The sequence below is a fragment of the Anthonomus grandis genome, chromosome 1 (assembly GCF_022605725.1).
Source record: "Anthonomus grandis grandis chromosome 1, icAntGran1.3, whole genome shotgun sequence".
Classification (NCBI taxonomy): Eukaryota; Metazoa; Arthropoda; class Insecta; order Coleoptera; family Curculionidae; genus Anthonomus; species Anthonomus grandis.
The window spans coordinates 28,370,492-28,390,232 of NC_065546.1; the positions used below are offsets into that span (position 1 = coordinate 28,370,492).

Below are 19,741 nucleotides of genomic sequence, written 5' to 3' on the forward strand. Positions count from 1 at the left end.
AAAGAAATAATATAGGCATATACCTATTTAAATAAAAAAAAGACGAAAAAAATTAACAAAATAAATGAAAATTCTTAGTGTTTATCAATAATCAATAGAAAAGACAATTGACGTTTCCATCTGTCAAATATTAGGGAAAATACCAAATATATACCAAGAAACCTAAATCAAATCGAATAAAACGAGTTTAGCCGCGTAGAGAAGAGTCGCGATCGAATTCTAAGTCGTGATCGTATCGAGATCGAGTCGTGATTTTAGAATCCCAGCCCAGTTTTATCACGCTCGTTACCGATCGCGAGGCGCGCAAAAATTTAGCGTCCCAGTTTTATCGTGGATTCGGCTTTTGTTTTAATGTTTTGTAAATCGGACTGCAGGCGGCAGGAAGACGTTTTTTGTTGTTTATTCGGCAAAATTTTGTTTTTAATCGGTTCCGTGATTGGTGATTTGTGTGTGTGTGAGTATTTCGAGAGTGAACAATACAATAATTATCATTGAAATTTAATAATGAATCGTGTAAGCTTTTTAATTAACTGTAATTTTTCAAATCTTTCACTCGAAGAAAAAGTAAAGATTAAGACTTTAGGCAGACCTTTGCCGGATTTAAATATTACTCAAGTGAGTGAAAGGAAAACACAACAAAGAAGTTTTACTCGCCGTTTTTCCAGGGACATTTATCTGAGAAATAATTGGATATATGGTTGTCAAGAAACAAACTTATTATACTGTTTTCCGTGTGTGTCATTTTTTGTCGCTGGCTCTAGTAGTGTCGATCCAAGTTGGGCAAGAAAGGGGGTTTCTTGCCCAACCAAGAGATTTACAACATCAAAAAGCATGACATTTCACGAGGACATATAAATTCTTGCGCTTCGTTTGCTCTACTGGATAAGACTAATATTTTAACACAGTTGAGTTCTACATATAGAGACAATTTAATTAAGCATAATGATGAAATAAGAAAAAATAGGCACATTTTAATGAAAATTATTAGCTGCTAAAATTTTGTGGGGCCTTTGAATTGGCACTTCGAGGCCACAATGAAATCAAGGATTTTTCAAATAAGGGTTTGTTCAAGGAATTAATAATTTTACCGCAAAATTAGATGTCACACTTAAGGAACACTTGCAGAATTCAACAGTCTTTAAAGGAACATCTAAAATGATTCAGAACGATATTTTGGAGTGTATGCTTTATGTTTGTAGATAAGAAATTTCCAACCATATTGAAAAATCGGAAATTGTATCTATACAATACGATGAGACTACACGGATGTATCAAATAACTGCCAAATGGTAATAATATTAAGATATTTTTTTGATAGATCCATTCATGAACATTTCTGGGGCTTTATAAAGGTTAAGGATAAAACTGCAACAGGATTAAAAACGTGTATCGAAAATGAAATTGATCCGCTAATTTTAAAGACACCTCAAAAATTAATAGCTCAAACCTGTGAGTGGTTCAATTAACGATGTTCAAGCTCAGATTAAATTAAAATATCCAAACGCGCATTTCGTTCACTGTTATGCTCACCAGCTGAACCTTATTATGCAAAAATCGGTATCTCAAAAATCCGAAAGTACACGTTTTCTTAAATAATCTGTCTGCAATACCAGCTTTTTTCTCAAATTCCTCCCACCGATGTGATGTACTACAAGAAATAGTACATAGAAAATTGCCTAGAGTGGCAACAACCAGATGGAATTATAATATTCGCACCGTGAATACTGTTTATGAACATCGCGAAAAATTAATTGAGGTTTTTCAAGAAATTGAGCAGAAATGTGAGAAAAGTGTGACGTCAAATGAAGCTTCCGGTTTAAGAAGAGCATTAGAGGATCCAGAATTCTTATTCTGGCTTGCCCTTTTTCACAAAATTATGCCGCACGTGGACATACTTTATAATCAGCTCCAGTCAAAAAGTAAGGATAGTGTGTCATTGCAAAAGGATCTGTCGATATTTGAATCAAGCATTGCTTGCCAAAATAAGAAACGACACCAATAATATTAAGGCTAATGTAGAATTAAACTTTAAAAGTGTCAAAAGAAGAAGAATTGACGATAACTTGAGAAGTATTATTGCAAAAGAGGTATGTGATACAGTTGTTACCCAAGCGAAGGACAGATTTTCCTATCGAGGTCATCTTCAAGCAGCTAACTTGTTCGATGAAGAAGCGTATCCAAAACATAACAAGACCTTTCCAGTGGATATTTTAGATAATGTAGTTACCTTTTATCCAATGTTATGTAAAATTAGATTAAGAACTGAACTAGAAGTCATTTACTCAAGACCAGATTTCTCACAAAATATTGGAGCTATGAACTTGCTTTCATTTATTTTAGAAAATAATCTTGGCGAAATATTTGCCGAAACAATAAAATTATTAAATATCATTGTGACGACCCCAATGACAACGAGTAAAGCGAATAAAAACCTTCCTGCGAAGTACTATGCTTAATAAAAGACTTAATGCTTTAGCCATGATGTCCATCAATAGAAATTTAGTGATGGAAATAAACAATTTTGATGAAAAAGTAATGGAAAGTTTAAGAAGTAGTCTAAGTACCTATTGAACATTTATTAATAAGTATAATTTTTCTTCACGTTTTAAAGTTACTTGTTATTGTTTTTAAAACCACAGAGAGGTGGCAAAAATATTTTCGTGCGAGGTTCCGTGATGTGTAAATGCGATTGTTTTGTAACAATGTTCTTTATTTTTGATTGCCAATTTAAGACATTTATGTGCAAACTTTTTGTGATTGTACCATGATGACTGCAAACCATCATGTCTCAGATACGTACTTAGGTACGTCCAGTTATATTTTTTTATTTATTTATTTGGATTTGCGCGCCCCTTCATAGTCGAATGTCACGAGCCGCCACTGATTATCTCAATGAAACCTTAGTTTGTAAAGGTTTGGGACCACCATAATTCGATTTAGGTATTCATTGTTAATATCTGGACAAAAAATTATTAAAATCCCTTGGGAATTTTAGGAGATATTGATTAAATAACAGGGAGCGTGGACTATAAATTGGTCGCTGGCAACCGGCATATGCTGCGTTCTCGATTTTGGTTGCTGGATATCGATCGGACGCAAGCTTCACACACATCTGTCAAATGTCAAAAAAAATCCTATACAAGTTTGTGTGAGGTTAAGAAAAAATAAACAAAAATTAATTTTGAAATGTTATTTAATTTTTTATATGATAATTAATATAAATTTATGCGGTTTTACGTTTGTGGTATTAAAATTAAGCTGTCATATATACATTTTAGTATTAAGTACATAAATTGAAGAGGCTACCCCCGCGAGATTGAGATGAAGTGTGAGTACTTCCACCATTTAAAATGAATACCGAAAACACCGGAATCGAAAAAATTATTGAGGAAATTAACTCAAAAAACGCTAAAAAAGTTGCGTTTTTTTTAGTTTTGTGTTTTACTTGCTATCATGCATTGTTGCATGTTAAATACGGTAAGTTCAAGTTTTTAGGCCTACACAATACTTTTTACATACTTTTAGGCTCAAATTCATGTAGATGGCTACTATCAGATGGACGCTATAAGGGCGATAATGAATGGCAACCTTATGGTTGTATGCTTCATCCATACACAAAAATGTGATACAGTCATCACATTAAATAATTTTATAAAAAATAATTATCCTTTTTTTTATAGAGATACCAAGAGATGTTTAAGATACATGGCATATTACGGATCTGAAACTCATTTTGCGTTTGTTGGTGACAGTAGAATAAGACAGTTGTATATTGGCCTGGTGACCCATATGTCAGACAACCAGATTTTTAATACACAGTCGGAGATTACCAACTTATCTTATTACAATGAAAATTTAAACATAAAAGTGGAATACCTATGGGCTCCTTTTGTTTCCAAAGAGATGACCGATTATTTTAAGTAATTTGGGGGTAATCTTCAAAAAACAATGATGGCTTACTTTTTCATTTTTTAAAAGAAACTGGGACACCTCTCAAGATCCACCTTCAGTAATAGTAGTAGGCTCAGCAGTATGGCCTATAATTAGTTCAAATGGTTCCAAAGATGCTGTGGAACAGTACAAAAGAAACATATCCAGACTGATTCAGCCAATCGACAGTTTGTTTGAGAAGAAATCCAGGACATTTTGGACCATTCAACCAGCAGTGAATGAAGAGAAACTTGGCTCAGATAAACTGATTATTGAAAACAACTTGTTAGATTTATACAACAATGCTGCAATTGAGGTAATTATTTAATTTCCAGTTATAACATTAGACAAAACAAAAATACAAAATCTGCAGTAAATTTAATAAAATGTAATTAAATAGTGACATGGTTTGCTTTAAGGTATGAGATCTATAAGTAATAATAATAATTTTTTGTTTATTTAGAAATAAAAAACCTAATATACTAATAAAAGGCAGACAAATTCAGATATGTGCAGTGCAGATTCTAATCTTCAATATGTGACCTAAAAAAAAGAATATTTTATAACGTATATATCTGGTATATATCAAACATTCATCTTTTGAGGGTACTGAGTACCAAACTGAAAACTTCTGTGCTCATTTTCCTGATACCAGTAACCAACATAACATAAAACAAAATATTTCTTAAGAAATGTTCATTTTTATTTGCCTCTTCCATCATAGTTTCACAAAATGCCATTCTTTGCCACTGGTCTTCAAGAAAAGCTTCTTGAGTTTTGAAATACTTAAAATTTTTTCCAAATACTCATCACAGTTTTATGGTGCATACCTAGTTCCTCTCCAACACTTCTACTTGATCATGTTGAATTCAAAACTAAAGCACTACAAACCATTTATTCCGACCATTCTATCTCCTGCACCCTTTCAATACGTGTGTTTGGTGATTCTTGAGCTTTGATGTGACAATTTTTATGTTCTTAAAGGCAAAAAGATTTGACACAACATTTAAAATAGTTTTAGCACAAGAAATAGGTCTATTTACTGATAATAAATCCTTGCATTGTAGTGCTGAATTGCCTCCATAAAACCATTTAATAAATTGAGCTTTTTCGGAAGGGGTATAATCAGCCATAATGATAAATATTAAAAAAAAATTAAAGTAGTGCTTTAAGACTCAACAGTTCAGTATGCAGACACATAATTAAAAGTGATGCAGTAGCAGTAGCAAAATGAGGGCTGCTGATTGTGCCGTGCCGAAAATAGCAAATCAGACGAGTCGCTTATCAACCAGAAATTAAGTGAAAAGTGGTGTTGTTATTTATAATGCCTATGTGTAGTCTCATATTCGCAAACCTGTATAGTTTAAGTTACTACTATTTGTATTAGTGCGGGAGCCCATGTACAAGACATGTACACATGTGGTACAAGTAACGTCTTAAACTTGTTGACGACATACCATTGAATGATGAATCGACCGTCAGCTGGCCAGGTTGCGTTGCGTAGGATTGCTAAGGTATTACAAAAACGTAAAAAAAAAATATGAGAACCATTTGATACTGGTTGAAACTCATATGAGCGTAAGTTTATGTTATAAAATTAACATTTAAAGTCGTCAGTTGGCCCGAGAGCGTTGCTTTATCCGTCAGCTGATCAATCAAACCCATTAAAAATCACGAAAATTTAGAATCGTTTGATACAAATTGAAACTTTTGTGGATATTAGTATGCATACTACTATTCACAAAAAAAACATCGTCAGCTGCGTGTATGTTGTTGCGAAAGTCGTCAGCTGATGCGGAGAAGGTGCTAAGCGCTCGACCATCGCGCTCTTGCTTGCGTACATCAACTGACGATGTTTACATTATAATACAAGCAGCTGACGATGTTTTTCAGGTATATTAATATAAATATTAACACCCACATAAGTCTCACACTGTATCAAATGGTTCTCATCCTGTAATGTGAAAAAAACAGTCCGAATTGAAAATAAAAGGAAAGAAAAGGAAGGATCCTTGGATATTTTGCTTTCTCTCCGCCTGCCCTTTATTGTATATTGCTCGCTCTCTCTCCCGCTCTTGGATTTTCGGAGCATGCGGCTCGACTGCGCCTGCGCCGTAAAGTGGCATCACGCGACGCTTATTCGCTTATGTCGCATATTTAGTAAATTTTACTTACAGAGTGCGTGTATCTTTCACTTGAGAATGTCAACGGTCGAAAAAGTCTGTGTTATTTGTGAAAAAAAGAGAGGCAAATTAAAAACTTTTAATAACGAATCACTTAATAAATGTAAAAGTATTTTAAGTGTGAGGCAAACTAATAATTTGTCACTGAAAGATGTTAATTTACCCAATGAAATTAACGACTTCCAATTTGTGTTCTTCCGTGTTATCGCAGTTTCACCGCTTTACCACCAAAATATCGTAAACAGGATCACAGTGCTTTTTTAACTTGACAAGTTGCTGAAAGTTAACGAAACTCATCCAGGATTAATACAGAAACTTAGAACAGGAAACAAGGATCATTCGGCGTTAAAAGAACAGAAAAAGATTTCTCACGAATTCCAATTGATTTGACGATGGAACAAACATCGAATGCTGATGCGGCGAATAAGCTGACAGGTATATCTTTTATTACAAATTCTTACCCTACACGTCAATGTTGGGCTTTGAGTCACAGCCTACGCTGCGCCATAATTAATGTTATACTGCAAGAGATGGGGCTAAAAAAATCTCAAGATGTCACGTCCGATTTAAAACCTAGCTTAATGAAAAAACATCTGCAGTCTGTACAAGATATTATTGAAAACATTAAGCAGAATATAAATCCTTTTGCTCCAGATTTGGATAAAAAATTGTTATTTAACATTTCAGACGGTAGAGCAGTGGAAGATCGGATTGCCCAATTATTGCTGAATGTTGAAAATATTGGCAATGAACAAAGAGAAAACTTTGTCAAAGAATGTTCCGATGATGAAAACAGGTTTGAGCAAACTTTAAAGAAAAATTCTATTTTGAATTTCAGTATTGCAGTTCCGAAAAAAAAGTTGCCATTGCCGGCAAGTTAGTGGAAGTTCTCATGGAGCGAGATTTATTTGGACAATTACTTAGATTAGGTTTGGAAAAGAAATTAGATATTGAAAAAATTCTGTCGTACCCATTGACACCGATTTCATTGGCTTTCTGTCATGTAGGAGGTGTTTTATGCAAAACTGAAAATTCAGCGATGTTGAAAATTTTTAACAAGGAAACTGAACATACCGAACCAGAAAATTACGACGTCATAATTTACGATGCCTTTTTTATTTTAAATAGATAATAAATGTTTTCATTCATAAATATTGTTTTAAAATTGAAATTTAGTGCTGAAAAAGTTTTTTACACTGAGATTATGATTCATGCGATCTGTGTCTTTTTAAATATCAGATATACATCAGTGAGAGCCAAAAGTCCGGAATAAATTCATTTAAAATTCAGGGGTATGTTCAAAAAAAAACGCTCGGACACGTCGATTTTTATTTTTAACTGCGGGTTTTCTTACTATAATTTTATGTATACAGGGTGGTCCAAAAATAAGTTACGACCATCAACTTCAATTTTTGAAATGGAAATACCTATTTTTTATTCTGTATTCTTAAAGAACAGAAAATTCTAGACATATTTCATGTACAATGTCCTATACCTATCTTCATTTGTTTTTGAGTTATTGACAGTTGAAGATCGGCATATTTGCACTTTTGACATGTTATAAAATCCAAACTGTTGAATTTCTGAACATACAATAATTCATGCAACTATGTAACACCCTTACTAAGGTAACCTTGTTTTTTGTGTTTTTTCATCCATTGTTGCAATGATGTTGTCATCATTTTTTGAAGTGACAGGTATCAAGCAGTCTTATCCTTGTTTATTGTAAAATTTAATATTGCCTGAAAAGATGAATAAGTTAAGTGAAACTGAGAGAATAGAAATACTAATTATGATAGGATGTGGTGATCGCATTAGGACCCAACACCAGATTTGTGAAATGTTTAATACCAAGTATCCTGATAAGACAATATCTCAGTCTACCGTTAGCAAACTAGAAAGAAAATTTAGGGAATTAGGTCACGTCAGAGATCGACCCAGATCGGGTCGTCCCTCAATTTCCGAGGAAAAGAAGTTAAATGTTGTTTTGTCCATTGAGAAAACCGGCATTATCAATGACAGAGTCATAGGTGCATTCTTCAAAGGTACCTTAACCGGTCAACGTTATTTGGAATTCTTAAGGAACGAACTGATTCCCGCTTTATGTTTGATGTTTCCAAATACAAATAATCCCAATATTCCAGAAGCTTCAATTTGGTTCCAGCAAGATGGCGCGCCGCCACACTTCAGCAGAGCCGTGCGCCAATATTTAAGTGAGGTATTTCCGGGTCGATGGATTGGGCGAAGGGGTCAATTAGAGTGGCCTGCTAGGTCCCCCGACTTGACTCCTTTGGACTTCTTTTTGTGGGGTTATTTAAAGCATAGAGTAATAAACCCAACAATTTAGAAGAATTGAGAAATATAAGAAATGAGATTCAACGAATACCTCAAGAAATGATACGCAACGTTCTGAGAGAATTCGAATCAAGACTCGCTTACTGTCAAGAAGTTAATGGGGCTCAATTTGAACATTTAATTCGGTCTATATTAGAATAGTTTCTTTTTGTTCAACGTTTATACAATACTTTTGATTAAATACATTAATATTTTGAATGTTTTGACACTTACTAGCTAGTGTCAACAGATGGTTTTAAAAAAGCTTCGATTAAAAGTGCAAACCGCATTTGTCTAACCGTCTGTCTAACTGTCTTGTCTAACCGTTTGGATTTTATAACATGTCAAAAGTGCAAATATGCCGATCTTCAACTGTCAATAACTTAAAAACAAATGAAGATAGGTATAGGACATTGTACATGAAATATGTCTAGAATTTTCTGTTCTTTAAGAATACAGAATAAAAAATAGGTATTTCCATTTCAAAAATTGAAGTTGATGGTCGTAACTTATTTTTGGACCACCCTGTATACATAAAATTATAGTAAGAAAACCCGCAGTTAAAAATAAAAATCGATATAGTAGTATGAATACTAATATCCACAAAAGTTTCAATTTGTATCAAATGATTTTAAATTTTCGTAATTTTTAATGGGTTTGATTGGTCAGTTGACGGATAAAGCAACGCTCTCTGGCCAGCTGACGACTTTATATGTTAATTTTATACCATAATGGTTCTCATATTTTTTTTTTACGTTTTTGTAATACCTTAGCAATCCTACGCAACGAAACCTGGCCAGCTGACGGTCGATTCATCATCCAATGGTATGGCGTCAACAAGTTTGAGTTACTTCCAACTTGTATCACATGTGTACATGTTTGTACACGGGCTCATGTACTATATATTTGATGTGATTAGTCAAATCAGAAAGTAAGCAAGAAGTATTTCATTTCAAGTTTTCTTAAATTTCCCATAATACTGTGGATTTTGTGCTTTGATTTTGTTAAATCTTATAACTTAAACAATCAATATCTTTGTGGAATATGGATAATTTGTTTGAATTAATAATTTAATTTTCATTATATATTTTTTAAAATTCTTATTGTATTGGTATAGATTTTGTCTCATTCAAAAGCCAACCTTTGGTGGAGTATAAGATTGATCGGTCAAGGCATGGTGTTGGACAGTCCAGATGGAATTCACTTAGCTGACCGACCTCTTAAGCATTGCACTCAAATTTTACTGAACATGTACTGCAACGATAATATGAATTTTAACGATGGAACTTGCTGCAGCTCCATGGAGTCTTATACCACATTGCAAATTGTGGTGTTTGCTGTTTTAGGAATTTGGTGAGGGCAGATTATTTAGAAGAATAATTCTTCCATGTATTTTTTCTTTTTTAATTTTTAGCGTTATTACAGCAAGTTGCATAGGCTTATGTCGCTTCATTGTTAAATTACGAGGGCGTCCCTTTCACGAGTACCAACGATTACCTGAAAACGAAACAGAATTAGTCCAAATCAGCAACCCCAACTACTATTCTTTGTTCATCACATTAACTAAATTAGCCATTATAATGACGTATTTTTTTACATGCGATCGCACTAATTTTTTCATGAAGGAAAACAAATATTATTCGGAATTCAGTTTCTGGCTTCCCATTGGTTATGTGATGGTATTGGGTTTGTTTTTTACCGAAGATAGTAAATTAACTAAAGTTTTACATAGAGATCAGCTGAATGAGTCTAGGGGTTGGATGCAGCTGGTTATATTGGTATATCATGTAACCGGGGCGAGTCGCATCTTAGTTATTAAAATGCACGTTAAAGTCTTGATTTCTGCCTATTTATTTTTGTTGGGTTATGAGCAGTTTACTTACGTGTGGCATCGAGGCGATATCAGCATAGTGAACTTTTTCAGAAACCTTTTCAAGTTGAATTTCATGACCGTCACTTTATGCTTATGCATGAATCGTCCATATCAATTTTATTATTTCGGTCCTTTATTGTCATTTTGGTACATGATGATTTACTATTTCCTAGCGTTTCCGCCCCACATTACCGCCCAGACTTGCGAAAACAATCCCATGAAATTATTCTACTTACTGGTCAAATTTATTTGTTTGTTCACTATAATAACCGTGATGTTCCTGTCCGAGGTGTTTTTCGAGAAAATTTTCGTCACTCGTCCGTGGAAAGCGTTATTCGTCACCACCGACGACGATATTCACGAGTGGTGGTTCAGATGGAAGCTGGACAGATACACCAGTGTGTACGGCATGTGTTTTTCTGTCTTATTGATTTTGGGCCAAAAGTATAACATTTTTGACGATAATAATCATTCGAATTTGTTTTCTAAGCGGGTGGCTCTCAGTACTGCTCTGGCCTCGTTTTTGGGCATCGGAACGTATACCGCTGTCACATTTCTTTGTAGGTATGAGCTAGATTGTAGTGAAATCCACAGCTACATCGCTTTTATACCCATAGTGAGCTACATAGTTCTCAGGAACATGTCCGGAATGCTTCGCACTCGCTATTCGACGTTTTTCGCGTGGTTCGGCGAGATTCACTTGGAATTGTTTTTGAGTCAGTACCACATATGGTTGGCAGCGGATACTCACGGGGTTTTAGTACTCATCCCGGGATTCCCCGTCGTCAATTTGATCGTTACCACGTACATTTTTGTGTGCGCCTCCCACGAGATGCACCAAATTACAAAGGTCCTTTTGCCTGTCGCAGTACCGGCCGATTGGAAGCACGTATTAAGAAATTTGATTTTGTTTATGGCGATTTTGGTGCCTATTGGGATAAATGATGGAATGTTTTGAAACGTGAATTGGAAGGGACGGAAATAAATTTGAGGCCAAAGTTATTGAAGTATAGTCAAAATGTTAATTTAAGAAATATAGATTCATCATTACAGTCCAATTGTGATCCAGCCCAATACATACGGGACGCAGGCAAAATATGAACACAGCTTAATTGATTTCCAAACATATCGGACTATCACTATCTACAGGGTTATTCACGACATACGACACGGAATATTTTGGCTACAGGGTAAAACAAACTGGAAATATAAGAAGCGTTCCAGAATTATATTTTAAAGTTATTTTCCTGACATACAAAGTGTTTAAACTGCAGAGACATATCAAAGTCATGTTTTTTTTTTGAATGGATTACATGGATGTTTTTTATTGTTATTTCAGTATATCAAAAATAATATAGGTTCATCCTCGAATAATAACAGACTTTTAAAAAGCAAAAGAGGTACTGATTACTATTTTATTCAGTATTTTAATTTACTTAATAAAGAATGTGGAATAGTATTTTATAAGTAATGAATTCTACTTCATTCATAATCAGCACAATAATCATATTTTGTATTTAGTTTTTTTTGTTTCATTATTTTGTCTTTTGACTTGTATGATTACGAGTATATTGACGATATTATGTAATATGATATGCTGAACTTTTACTTTTATTTGGAATTTTCAAATTTCTACATTAATTAATATTTATATAGAAAAATTATTTTTATAAAACAAGCATAGTCTGTTTGCTTTTATACTTCTGGTCTGTGGAAACTAGTTTAGAATATTTAGATCTTTTCAATGAAGCATTTTGAAGAAATTTTTAAAGAAAAAATACGAATTATCAGGTGTAGTTAGGTCTGATTTGTCGAACGGTTTAATTTATTCAAGAAGTTCAAAATTTAATGCAAAGGAAAATGACAAAGATTTCTTGAAGTATCATACTTCAAAGAATCATAATGTGCTATTTCATTGTTCTAAGTGTATCAAAAAACCAGAAAGAACAACAGAAATTACCTTCAAGGGTGGCATATATCGAAACTCAATCAGCTATTATAAATTGCATGAAATCTGAGTACAATATTTTAATCAAATATCAAAAAAGGTAAAAAGTGTCATATGACCGCAAAACTCAACATGTCAAAACTCATTAATTGTATCATAAATAAAACTCTTATACCAAATTTCAACCAAACCAAACAATACCAAAACATGTAGGGTCAATTGGGGTAAATGTAAACTGGGGTAATTGTAGACACATCTAAAATAAGAAACACAACAACATTTAGATTTCAAATTTGGCGCGAAGCTCACTATTCGAGTCGTGCCGACGTCGAGCGAATTCGGTTTCCCTTAAAATTTTACTCCTGTTTGTGCTCTTCTTGCATTAGTTGGCTGATGCAATTTGATGTGTTTGGTGGTTTTATGTTGAATTTCGGCACTGAAGTTTTCGAATGCAAATCATCGAGGTAAGTTAGATATTTCATTTGGACATTGTTTGTTATACTATTGTGTCTATTTTACGCCTAAATGTCTGTTAAAACGACAAATTTTACAATCACTAAAATAATTCAGTGTTTACATTTCCCCCTAATAAATTTGTTCTTGGGGGAAATGTAAACACACTTTTGGGGGAATTGTAAACATAATTAAATTAGTGTCTCGCCGATAATTTATGTAAAATGAGTAATTTCTTTGTCTTGTTGCAGTGTAAAGATGCCCCGCACTTATGTAAGGAAAAAAGAAGCACCTTCTTACACAACTGAAGATGTTACGAATGCCGTTGCAGATGTCCAAAATAAAAATAAAACGTATCGTCAAGCAGAAACGTTCTATGGTGTTCCCAGATCAGTTATTTACCAAAAGATAGGAGGAAGAAAGACTCCATTAAATGTGACAAAGGGTGGACGTTCCCAAGTTTTATCCTCAGATATCGAAAATGAAATAGTGAAATGTTTATTGGCACGTACTGCGATGGGTCTACCATGTGACAAAGCAGAACTTAGACTTCCAATAGCGCTCGTTGGACTTCCAATAGCGCCTATCTAGGAACTCTATATGCGACCTCCACGAAGTTTGGTAAGGAACAAATGGGACGAGGGTGTGGACGGCTAACTAAGGAAAAATTTACCGAATTACTTGGCAAGAGTCTATGGTTTCTAGCAATATTATATCTGGATTTAAAAATACTGGCGTATACCCAATTGGTCGAAACAAATTCACACAAAATGAATTTACACCAGAAGACTTGGCCAAATACGAAGCTGCTCTCAAAGCTCCAAAATCTATAACATCCGATGCTATTATTATCCAACCAGTATCCTCTAAATCAACTGTTGTTGCAATTTCTGAACGAAACCCACTTCTACCCACGGCCGACGATCAAATGCCTTCAACTTCATCATGTTGTAGTCAACATCATTCAGTATCATCAGCTGAAAGCCGACAGCAGCATTCTACATCGTCAAGTGACTACCAAAAATTATTAGTGGCACCTACCCATAGTCCACAACCATCGACGTCATCGTCTATCAGTAAATCGACAGAAATTACCAACATTTTCTTGCCACTCAGCCGCCGTGAAGATACTGTTGAAGAGAAAAAAACAAGTCATACCAAGATTAAAGCAACAAAGATATGAGAAGCAGAAGAGAAGAAGAAAAATAAAGGAAAAAAGGCTAATCTGGAAACGGACAACAAAAAGTTAGAGCCGAAATTGAAAAAAATGAGAAGTGAAACAGTTGCAGAGTCGGAAAGTTCTGATGGAGAAATAAGTCTAGGTGATACTGATGATGAAATAGATTGGGCAGAACCGGAAAAACAAGATATAGAGCTTAAAACAGTCGAGAGTTCAGACTTGTCCACAGGGAAATTTATTCTTGTGCAGTTCAAAGGCGGAAAGAGAAAGACTACTATTTTTAAATATGTGGGTTTAAGTGAAGCTGTGGATGAAAAATTAACGGAAATCAAAGTGACTGGTCTTAAATCCTGGGATGCATCAAAAATGCTTTTCAACATTGTTGAAACTGATGTCAGTTATATAACCTTGAATCAAATCATTGGTGTGCTTCCCGATCCTGACATTCAAATAAAGAGAGAGAGAGAATACTATACAACTTTCCAGCAATAGTTCCTGTTTATGAGCAAAACTAATTTTTATACCTATAATATTATTATAAGTACATACTTAGAATAAATTTCTTTTATTAGCGTTCTCAAAAATAGTTTAGTTTTAGTTAAAATAAACAGAACTGTTGGAAAATATTTACTTTTATCTCGATTTTTCATTTATATTGCAAGCAAAACCTTTAAGGTCACATTATTTTGGGGTAAATGTAAACACGACTTATATCAAAAAATATTTTGCTACACAGCGACTTTATATAGTTCATTTACATTTGCCCCAGGTTTTTTTCTGGTAGAGTAAATGTGTCAAGAGATGCTTGTTTACAATTACCCCTAAAGAGTAGGGGCAAATGTAAACGGACAAGCATGTTAAATATATTTTTTTTTTATCTTAATGTGACTTGTAATTACAGAAAACCATTAGTAATTATCAAAGAAGATACTATAAGCTATGTGACTGCTAATTTACGTATACAACTAATAATGCGTGATGTCAACGAAAATCGTTTAGCAAGTCAAAACATTAAATATCGTCCACAATTACCCCAATTGACCCTGTGTTAATCATGTCACTTAAAACTCAATATCAATTATTTTGTTAAAATTAAATCCTACTTAATTATTTTCACAAACCTTAAAACCTTTCTTTATTTATGATGTAGAATCCAAAAATCAAATAATATTCAAGGTGTTCCGTTAAAGAACACATAACTTTAATATGTTTTTGCAGTTTGAAACACTGTATGCTAATGAAAATAATTTTAAAAGATTCTGGAACGCCTCTGGTATTCCTATTTTTTTTAAACTTGTAGTTTAGCCTCAATATTTGGTGTCGTATAAGTAAATAACCCTGTACACTGTTTTTTTTGTTAATTTTTTATTTATTTATTCATTTATGGTGTTAAAAAATCATAAATCCGGATATTTCCCCTTTTTTTAAATTTCCTTTTCATACTCAATCCTTTTTATCTTTTACTCTAATATTGTCTGAGAACAAATATCTACTTTGATTTAGTTATTCTAGGCATTAAAAAAAATATACATATACAAAAAACCTTTTTAACTAGAGTAAAAGTGTGCTCTTTATATTAATTTTATGTGTATACGAATGTTGTATATATTTGAAATATAGAATAGTTTATATTAAACGCTGTGATATGTTTAAAAAAAAAACTCTTTTATTTATGCTAATTTTATGTTTTATGTTATAGAAGAGAAGCTTTAACAATATGTATCTTATGATAAATTACACATTTAAATCTTAAAATCACAACCCTAACTACATTATGTACATGCATTTTACAATTATCCTGCATAAAGTGTAAGAAATCAAAACCAAACCCCATCTTCATCCTCTGGAATCATATTATCGACTTCGGATTGCATCTGGGATTGATGATGGTGATGATGATCTTCGTCGTCACTTTCACTAACGGCGAGATCGTCATGGATCTTAATGTCGTGCCCTTGAATCGGATCGTCAACTTTACGAACCGATGCGAGACCGGACATTAAAAAGTCCGAAGGGTCATAATTTGGGTCCACATCCATACTTTCCTCTGCAAAAACAACAACAGAAAAGTTATTTGCAGACATTTACTTTAAACACTTTAAAAGTATTAAGAATGCAGGTCAATTGGCACGAAAGACAAACCAGCTAGTTTATCTTTGTGTGTGTAATCTTATCCAATTAGTGCAGTTTTATTTTTGTAAGGGATACCTGATACAAAGATGACTGTGTATTTTCTGTTTTCGTTAATTTTGTATATTGCTCTTTCTGAGAAGAATGGATAAGATTTTTGTATTTGAAAATGCTAGTGAAGCTAAACTCATCAGCCACTACCCAAAAAAACTTTGCACGGAAGAATCTGCTGCTAAAAATATGCTCTCTTTAACAATGTTTACTTATCAGTTTGACCCAGAAATTCATCAATCTTAGATAGTATAAAACAACAAAAATACAGGGTGAGTTTTTTAAAGTGTTACAATGCGATATGTCAAAAACGGCTGCAAATTTTTTTTTGACATTTTGGTGACATTTCAAGTATACCGGGGGGCTCTTTTTGTGATATTTTTAACATTTGTCCCTTCACCCCCCTAAGAGGAGGGGAGGGCCACTTCTTTATTTTAAATGGAATGACGTGTTTTTTATTCTTAAATACGAATCTACATAAAATATGAAGTCTGTTTTCAAAAAATTTTTAAAATTGCTCTGCTGGTTACGGAATTATGACCAAAAATGTTTTGATTAAATTTAAAAATAATTCGAATATTTTACCATAATAACAGCCGGTTGCCATGGAAATCCTACTGTTTATTTTACTAGTATGGATGGAAATGAAAATCCTAGTAACAGTAGGATTTCCATGGCAACATAACAAGCAGTGTCACATAAAAATTTTGACGTGTTATTAACAAGTAAATTGTGTTTAAAAAGAAAAAAATGGAAGCGAATTTCAGTGTAGAAGTAGATATGTTGTTAATTTTGGGGGAGTGCAGAAAAAATTATAGGGAGGCTGCAGTAGTATGGGCCGAGAGGTTTCCGGATATTCCAAAATATCATACGGCCTTTAAGAGACTGGAGACCAGAAGTCGTATGACTGGTAGTCTAAAAAGTAAACGACGAAATCGGATTAAAACGCAAACAGATGAAAATAAGGCAGTTGCTGTATTAGGAGCAGTAGCTATTGATCCTCAAATCAGTACCAGGCGGCTTGCTTTAGATGCTGGAATTAGTCAATCATCAATTATAACAATTCTGCAGCGGAACAAGTTTCATCCTTACCACATTACACTTCATCAAGAGCTTTACGGACATGATTTTGAGAATCGCATTAATTTTTGCACTTGGATTTCAACAAAAATGCGTGAAAATAACCATTTTTTGAGAAACGTAAGATTTAACTTATTTAAATTAGAACATATTCAAGTTTTGGTTGTTTGTTTTTCTAAAAGGTAAACAGGCACAACATGCATTACTGGGCAGCAAATAATCCTCACTGGATGAGAACTGTACCAAATCAACATCCCTGGTCTGTTCAACGTATGGTGTGGTATTTTCGAGGATAGAGTTATTGGTCCGCATTTTTTCCAAGGTCATTTTAATGGACAGGTCTACACAGATTTTTTAAGAAATCAGTTACCTCGTCTACTAAACCAAAATTTAAATCCTAACGTATGGTTTCAGCAGGACGGAGCTCCACCCCATTATGCCATACAGGCCCGTACTTATTTAAATGAGATTTTTGAAAACAGGTGGATTGGTCGAGGTGGTCCTGTCAACTGGCCTGCTCGTTCGCCAGATTTGACCCCCCTTGACTTTTTTTTATGGGGATTTATAAAAGACAAAGTAATGGCTAGTGCACCTACAACTCCAGAGGACATGAAGAACAGGATTCGTTTTGCTTGTTCATTAGTGACACCAGCAATGTTACAGCGGGTACGAAACCCATGTCAAGAAAGGATAAGAAAGTGTTTGGAAGTCGAAGGCGGTCACTTCGAACAGCTCCTTAGGCATAATACATAGACGATAAATAGTTAAAAAGTAGGAAATAATTTGTTTTTATTGTAGTAGAATATTCGAATTATTTTTAAATTTAATCAAAACATTTTTGATCATAATTCCGTAACCAGCAGAGCAATTTTAAAAATTTTTTGTAAACAGACTTCATTATTTTATGTAGATTCGTATTTAAGAATAAAAAACACGTCATTCCATTTAAAATAAGGAAGTGACCCTCCCCCCTCTAAGGGGGGTGAAGGGACAAATGACAAAAAGTGCCCCCCCGGTATACTTGAAATGTCACCAAAATGTCAAAAAAAAATTTGCAGCCGTTTTTGACATATCGCATTGTAACACTTTAAAAAACTCACCCTGTATATTTCGATAAACAACTAAATTATCAAAAGAAAACAAGAGCGTCGCCAGAATAACTTGGTTGACGGAAGACCTAAAGTGGCATTATAGAACTTTAAACAAGGTGAACTCTTTACTTAAATACCTCTATTTTACTTAAAACTCATTTATAAGTCATCTGGAATTTAGTACTTTAGACTGTTTATATGATATGCAAATTTGCAAGAAAATTATCATTTAAATAACTGTGTTTTATCTCCGAATATAAATCGTATTTCCTCTTAAATTTAAATGATGTACATCGCTTCTAAATGATATCTTCTGAGAAAAATAGGGCGGCTAAGAATTATGGAGCCTTTGCAGTCTCTCCCTATCATAATTAAGACACCAGGTATAAACCACGTCATAGTCTATGAAAGCAGCAACGAATTACATAGAAGCTTTTTAATCTCCACACTTACATCGTGCCTGTGCAAATCTATTAATTTCAAAGCAAGATATGCCTTATTAACAATTTTGAAGACGTGGTGTTTTAATCGATGGTCGTTATCCACTACAAGGTCCAAACTCTTGCACATAATCAAACTTATTATCGGCTAATTTAAACTTACATTGAAAAAAACAATACAATTGCGTATTATTAGCCTAAAAATTGGTGACACAATGCTTTAATACAAGATGAAATATAGACGAAAACATGAAAAAAAATCAAGAATCCCACCCTGAGACTTTCAACTTCCGAGGGATCAGATATTTCGTTATCTATTTTAACACGCTGAAAGCGATTACTTATATAAGACGCAATCAAATCAATAGCAGCATAAGAAAAGCCACTAAGTGGAATACTGACTTTAAAATTGAGTGGCTAACGAAATCAAAAGCTTTAGTGTAGTCCAACAATAGCAATGCAGATATCTAACCATTATCCCGAGCCCGAATTACGTTATCCATAACATCTGTTATTGCCGAAGTGCAACTATACGATCTATAATAAAGTATAATTAATATTTTGACAAAACGGAAAAGGAGACTAATAATAATAATCAAGAAAAATAAGAGCGGCAGCGGATAAAAGAACTAAGGAGCGTATCGCTCAATATTTAAGACCCCAAAAAAAGCAAAATGCAAATGTCTACAAGTCAGTTTTCAACTAATAAAATAAAAATATGATTTTTTTTTGTTTTTTTTTTAAGATTTTTATCCTATTTTGTACCTGATGTTAATTAACATATTCTTTGTTCAACTAGCAAGTGTGATTTAATTTTTTTTAGAAAATATGTTTAAGGATAGTTGATTAATACCGGATGGAATACTATTCCACATTTTAACCCCCTCAGCGGAACATCACCATTCCATACCATTCCACTGGATGGAATAGTATTCCATCCAGCATTAATCAACTATCCTCAAACATATTTTCTAAAAAAAATTAAATCACACTTGCTAGTTGAACAAAGAATATGTTAATTAACATCAGGTACAAAATAGGATAAAAA

The 19,741-nt window shown here is 33.7% G+C and overlaps 2 protein-coding genes across 3 annotated transcripts in view; one reads left to right on the forward strand and one right to left on the reverse strand.

The window, feature by feature from the left end:
- The first annotated feature begins 3,124 nt into the window (after positions 1 to 3,124).
- On the forward strand, positions 3,125 to 15,362 carry LOC126736622 (N-acetylneuraminate 9-O-acetyltransferase). Its single transcript, XM_050441068.1, has 6 exons — positions 3,125 to 3,477; positions 3,526 to 3,622; positions 3,681 to 3,920; positions 3,979 to 4,246; positions 9,565 to 9,800; positions 9,862 to 15,362. Exons 1-6 carry the CDS (start codon positions 3,351 to 3,353, stop codon positions 11,276 to 11,278), a joined length of 2,385 nt encoding a protein of 794 aa, XP_050297025.1. The 5' UTR covers positions 3,125 to 3,350; the 3' UTR covers positions 11,279 to 15,362.
- Positions 15,363 to 15,545: 183 nt separating this feature from the next.
- LOC126736596 (transcription initiation factor TFIID subunit 1) overlaps positions 15,546 to 19,741 on the reverse strand; it is a 57,920-nt gene continuing 53,724 nt past the window's right edge. For both annotated transcript variants that reach the window (XM_050441030.1, XM_050441039.1), the window contains one exon: positions 15,546 to 15,948. In XM_050441030.1, coding sequence (XP_050296987.1) covers positions 15,719 to 15,948 — 230 coding nt within the window. In that variant the 3' untranslated portion in view covers positions 15,546 to 15,718. The remainder of the gene's footprint in view (positions 15,949 to 19,741) is intronic.

Bases quoted from the DNA above. Each gene is read 5' to 3' on its own strand.
- LOC126736622 (XM_050441068.1), top strand. From the start codon at position 3,351: ATGAATACCGAAAACACCGGAATCGAAAAAATTATTGAGGAAATTAAC. The intron at 3,478-3,525 runs GTAAGTTCAAGT...ACATACTTTTAG, and splicing joins ATTGTTGCATGTTAAATACG to GCTCAAATTCATGTAGATGG. The intron at 3,921-3,978 runs GTAATTTGGGGG...ATTTTTTAAAAG, and splicing joins GAGATGACCGATTATTTTAA to AAACTGGGACACCTCTCAAG.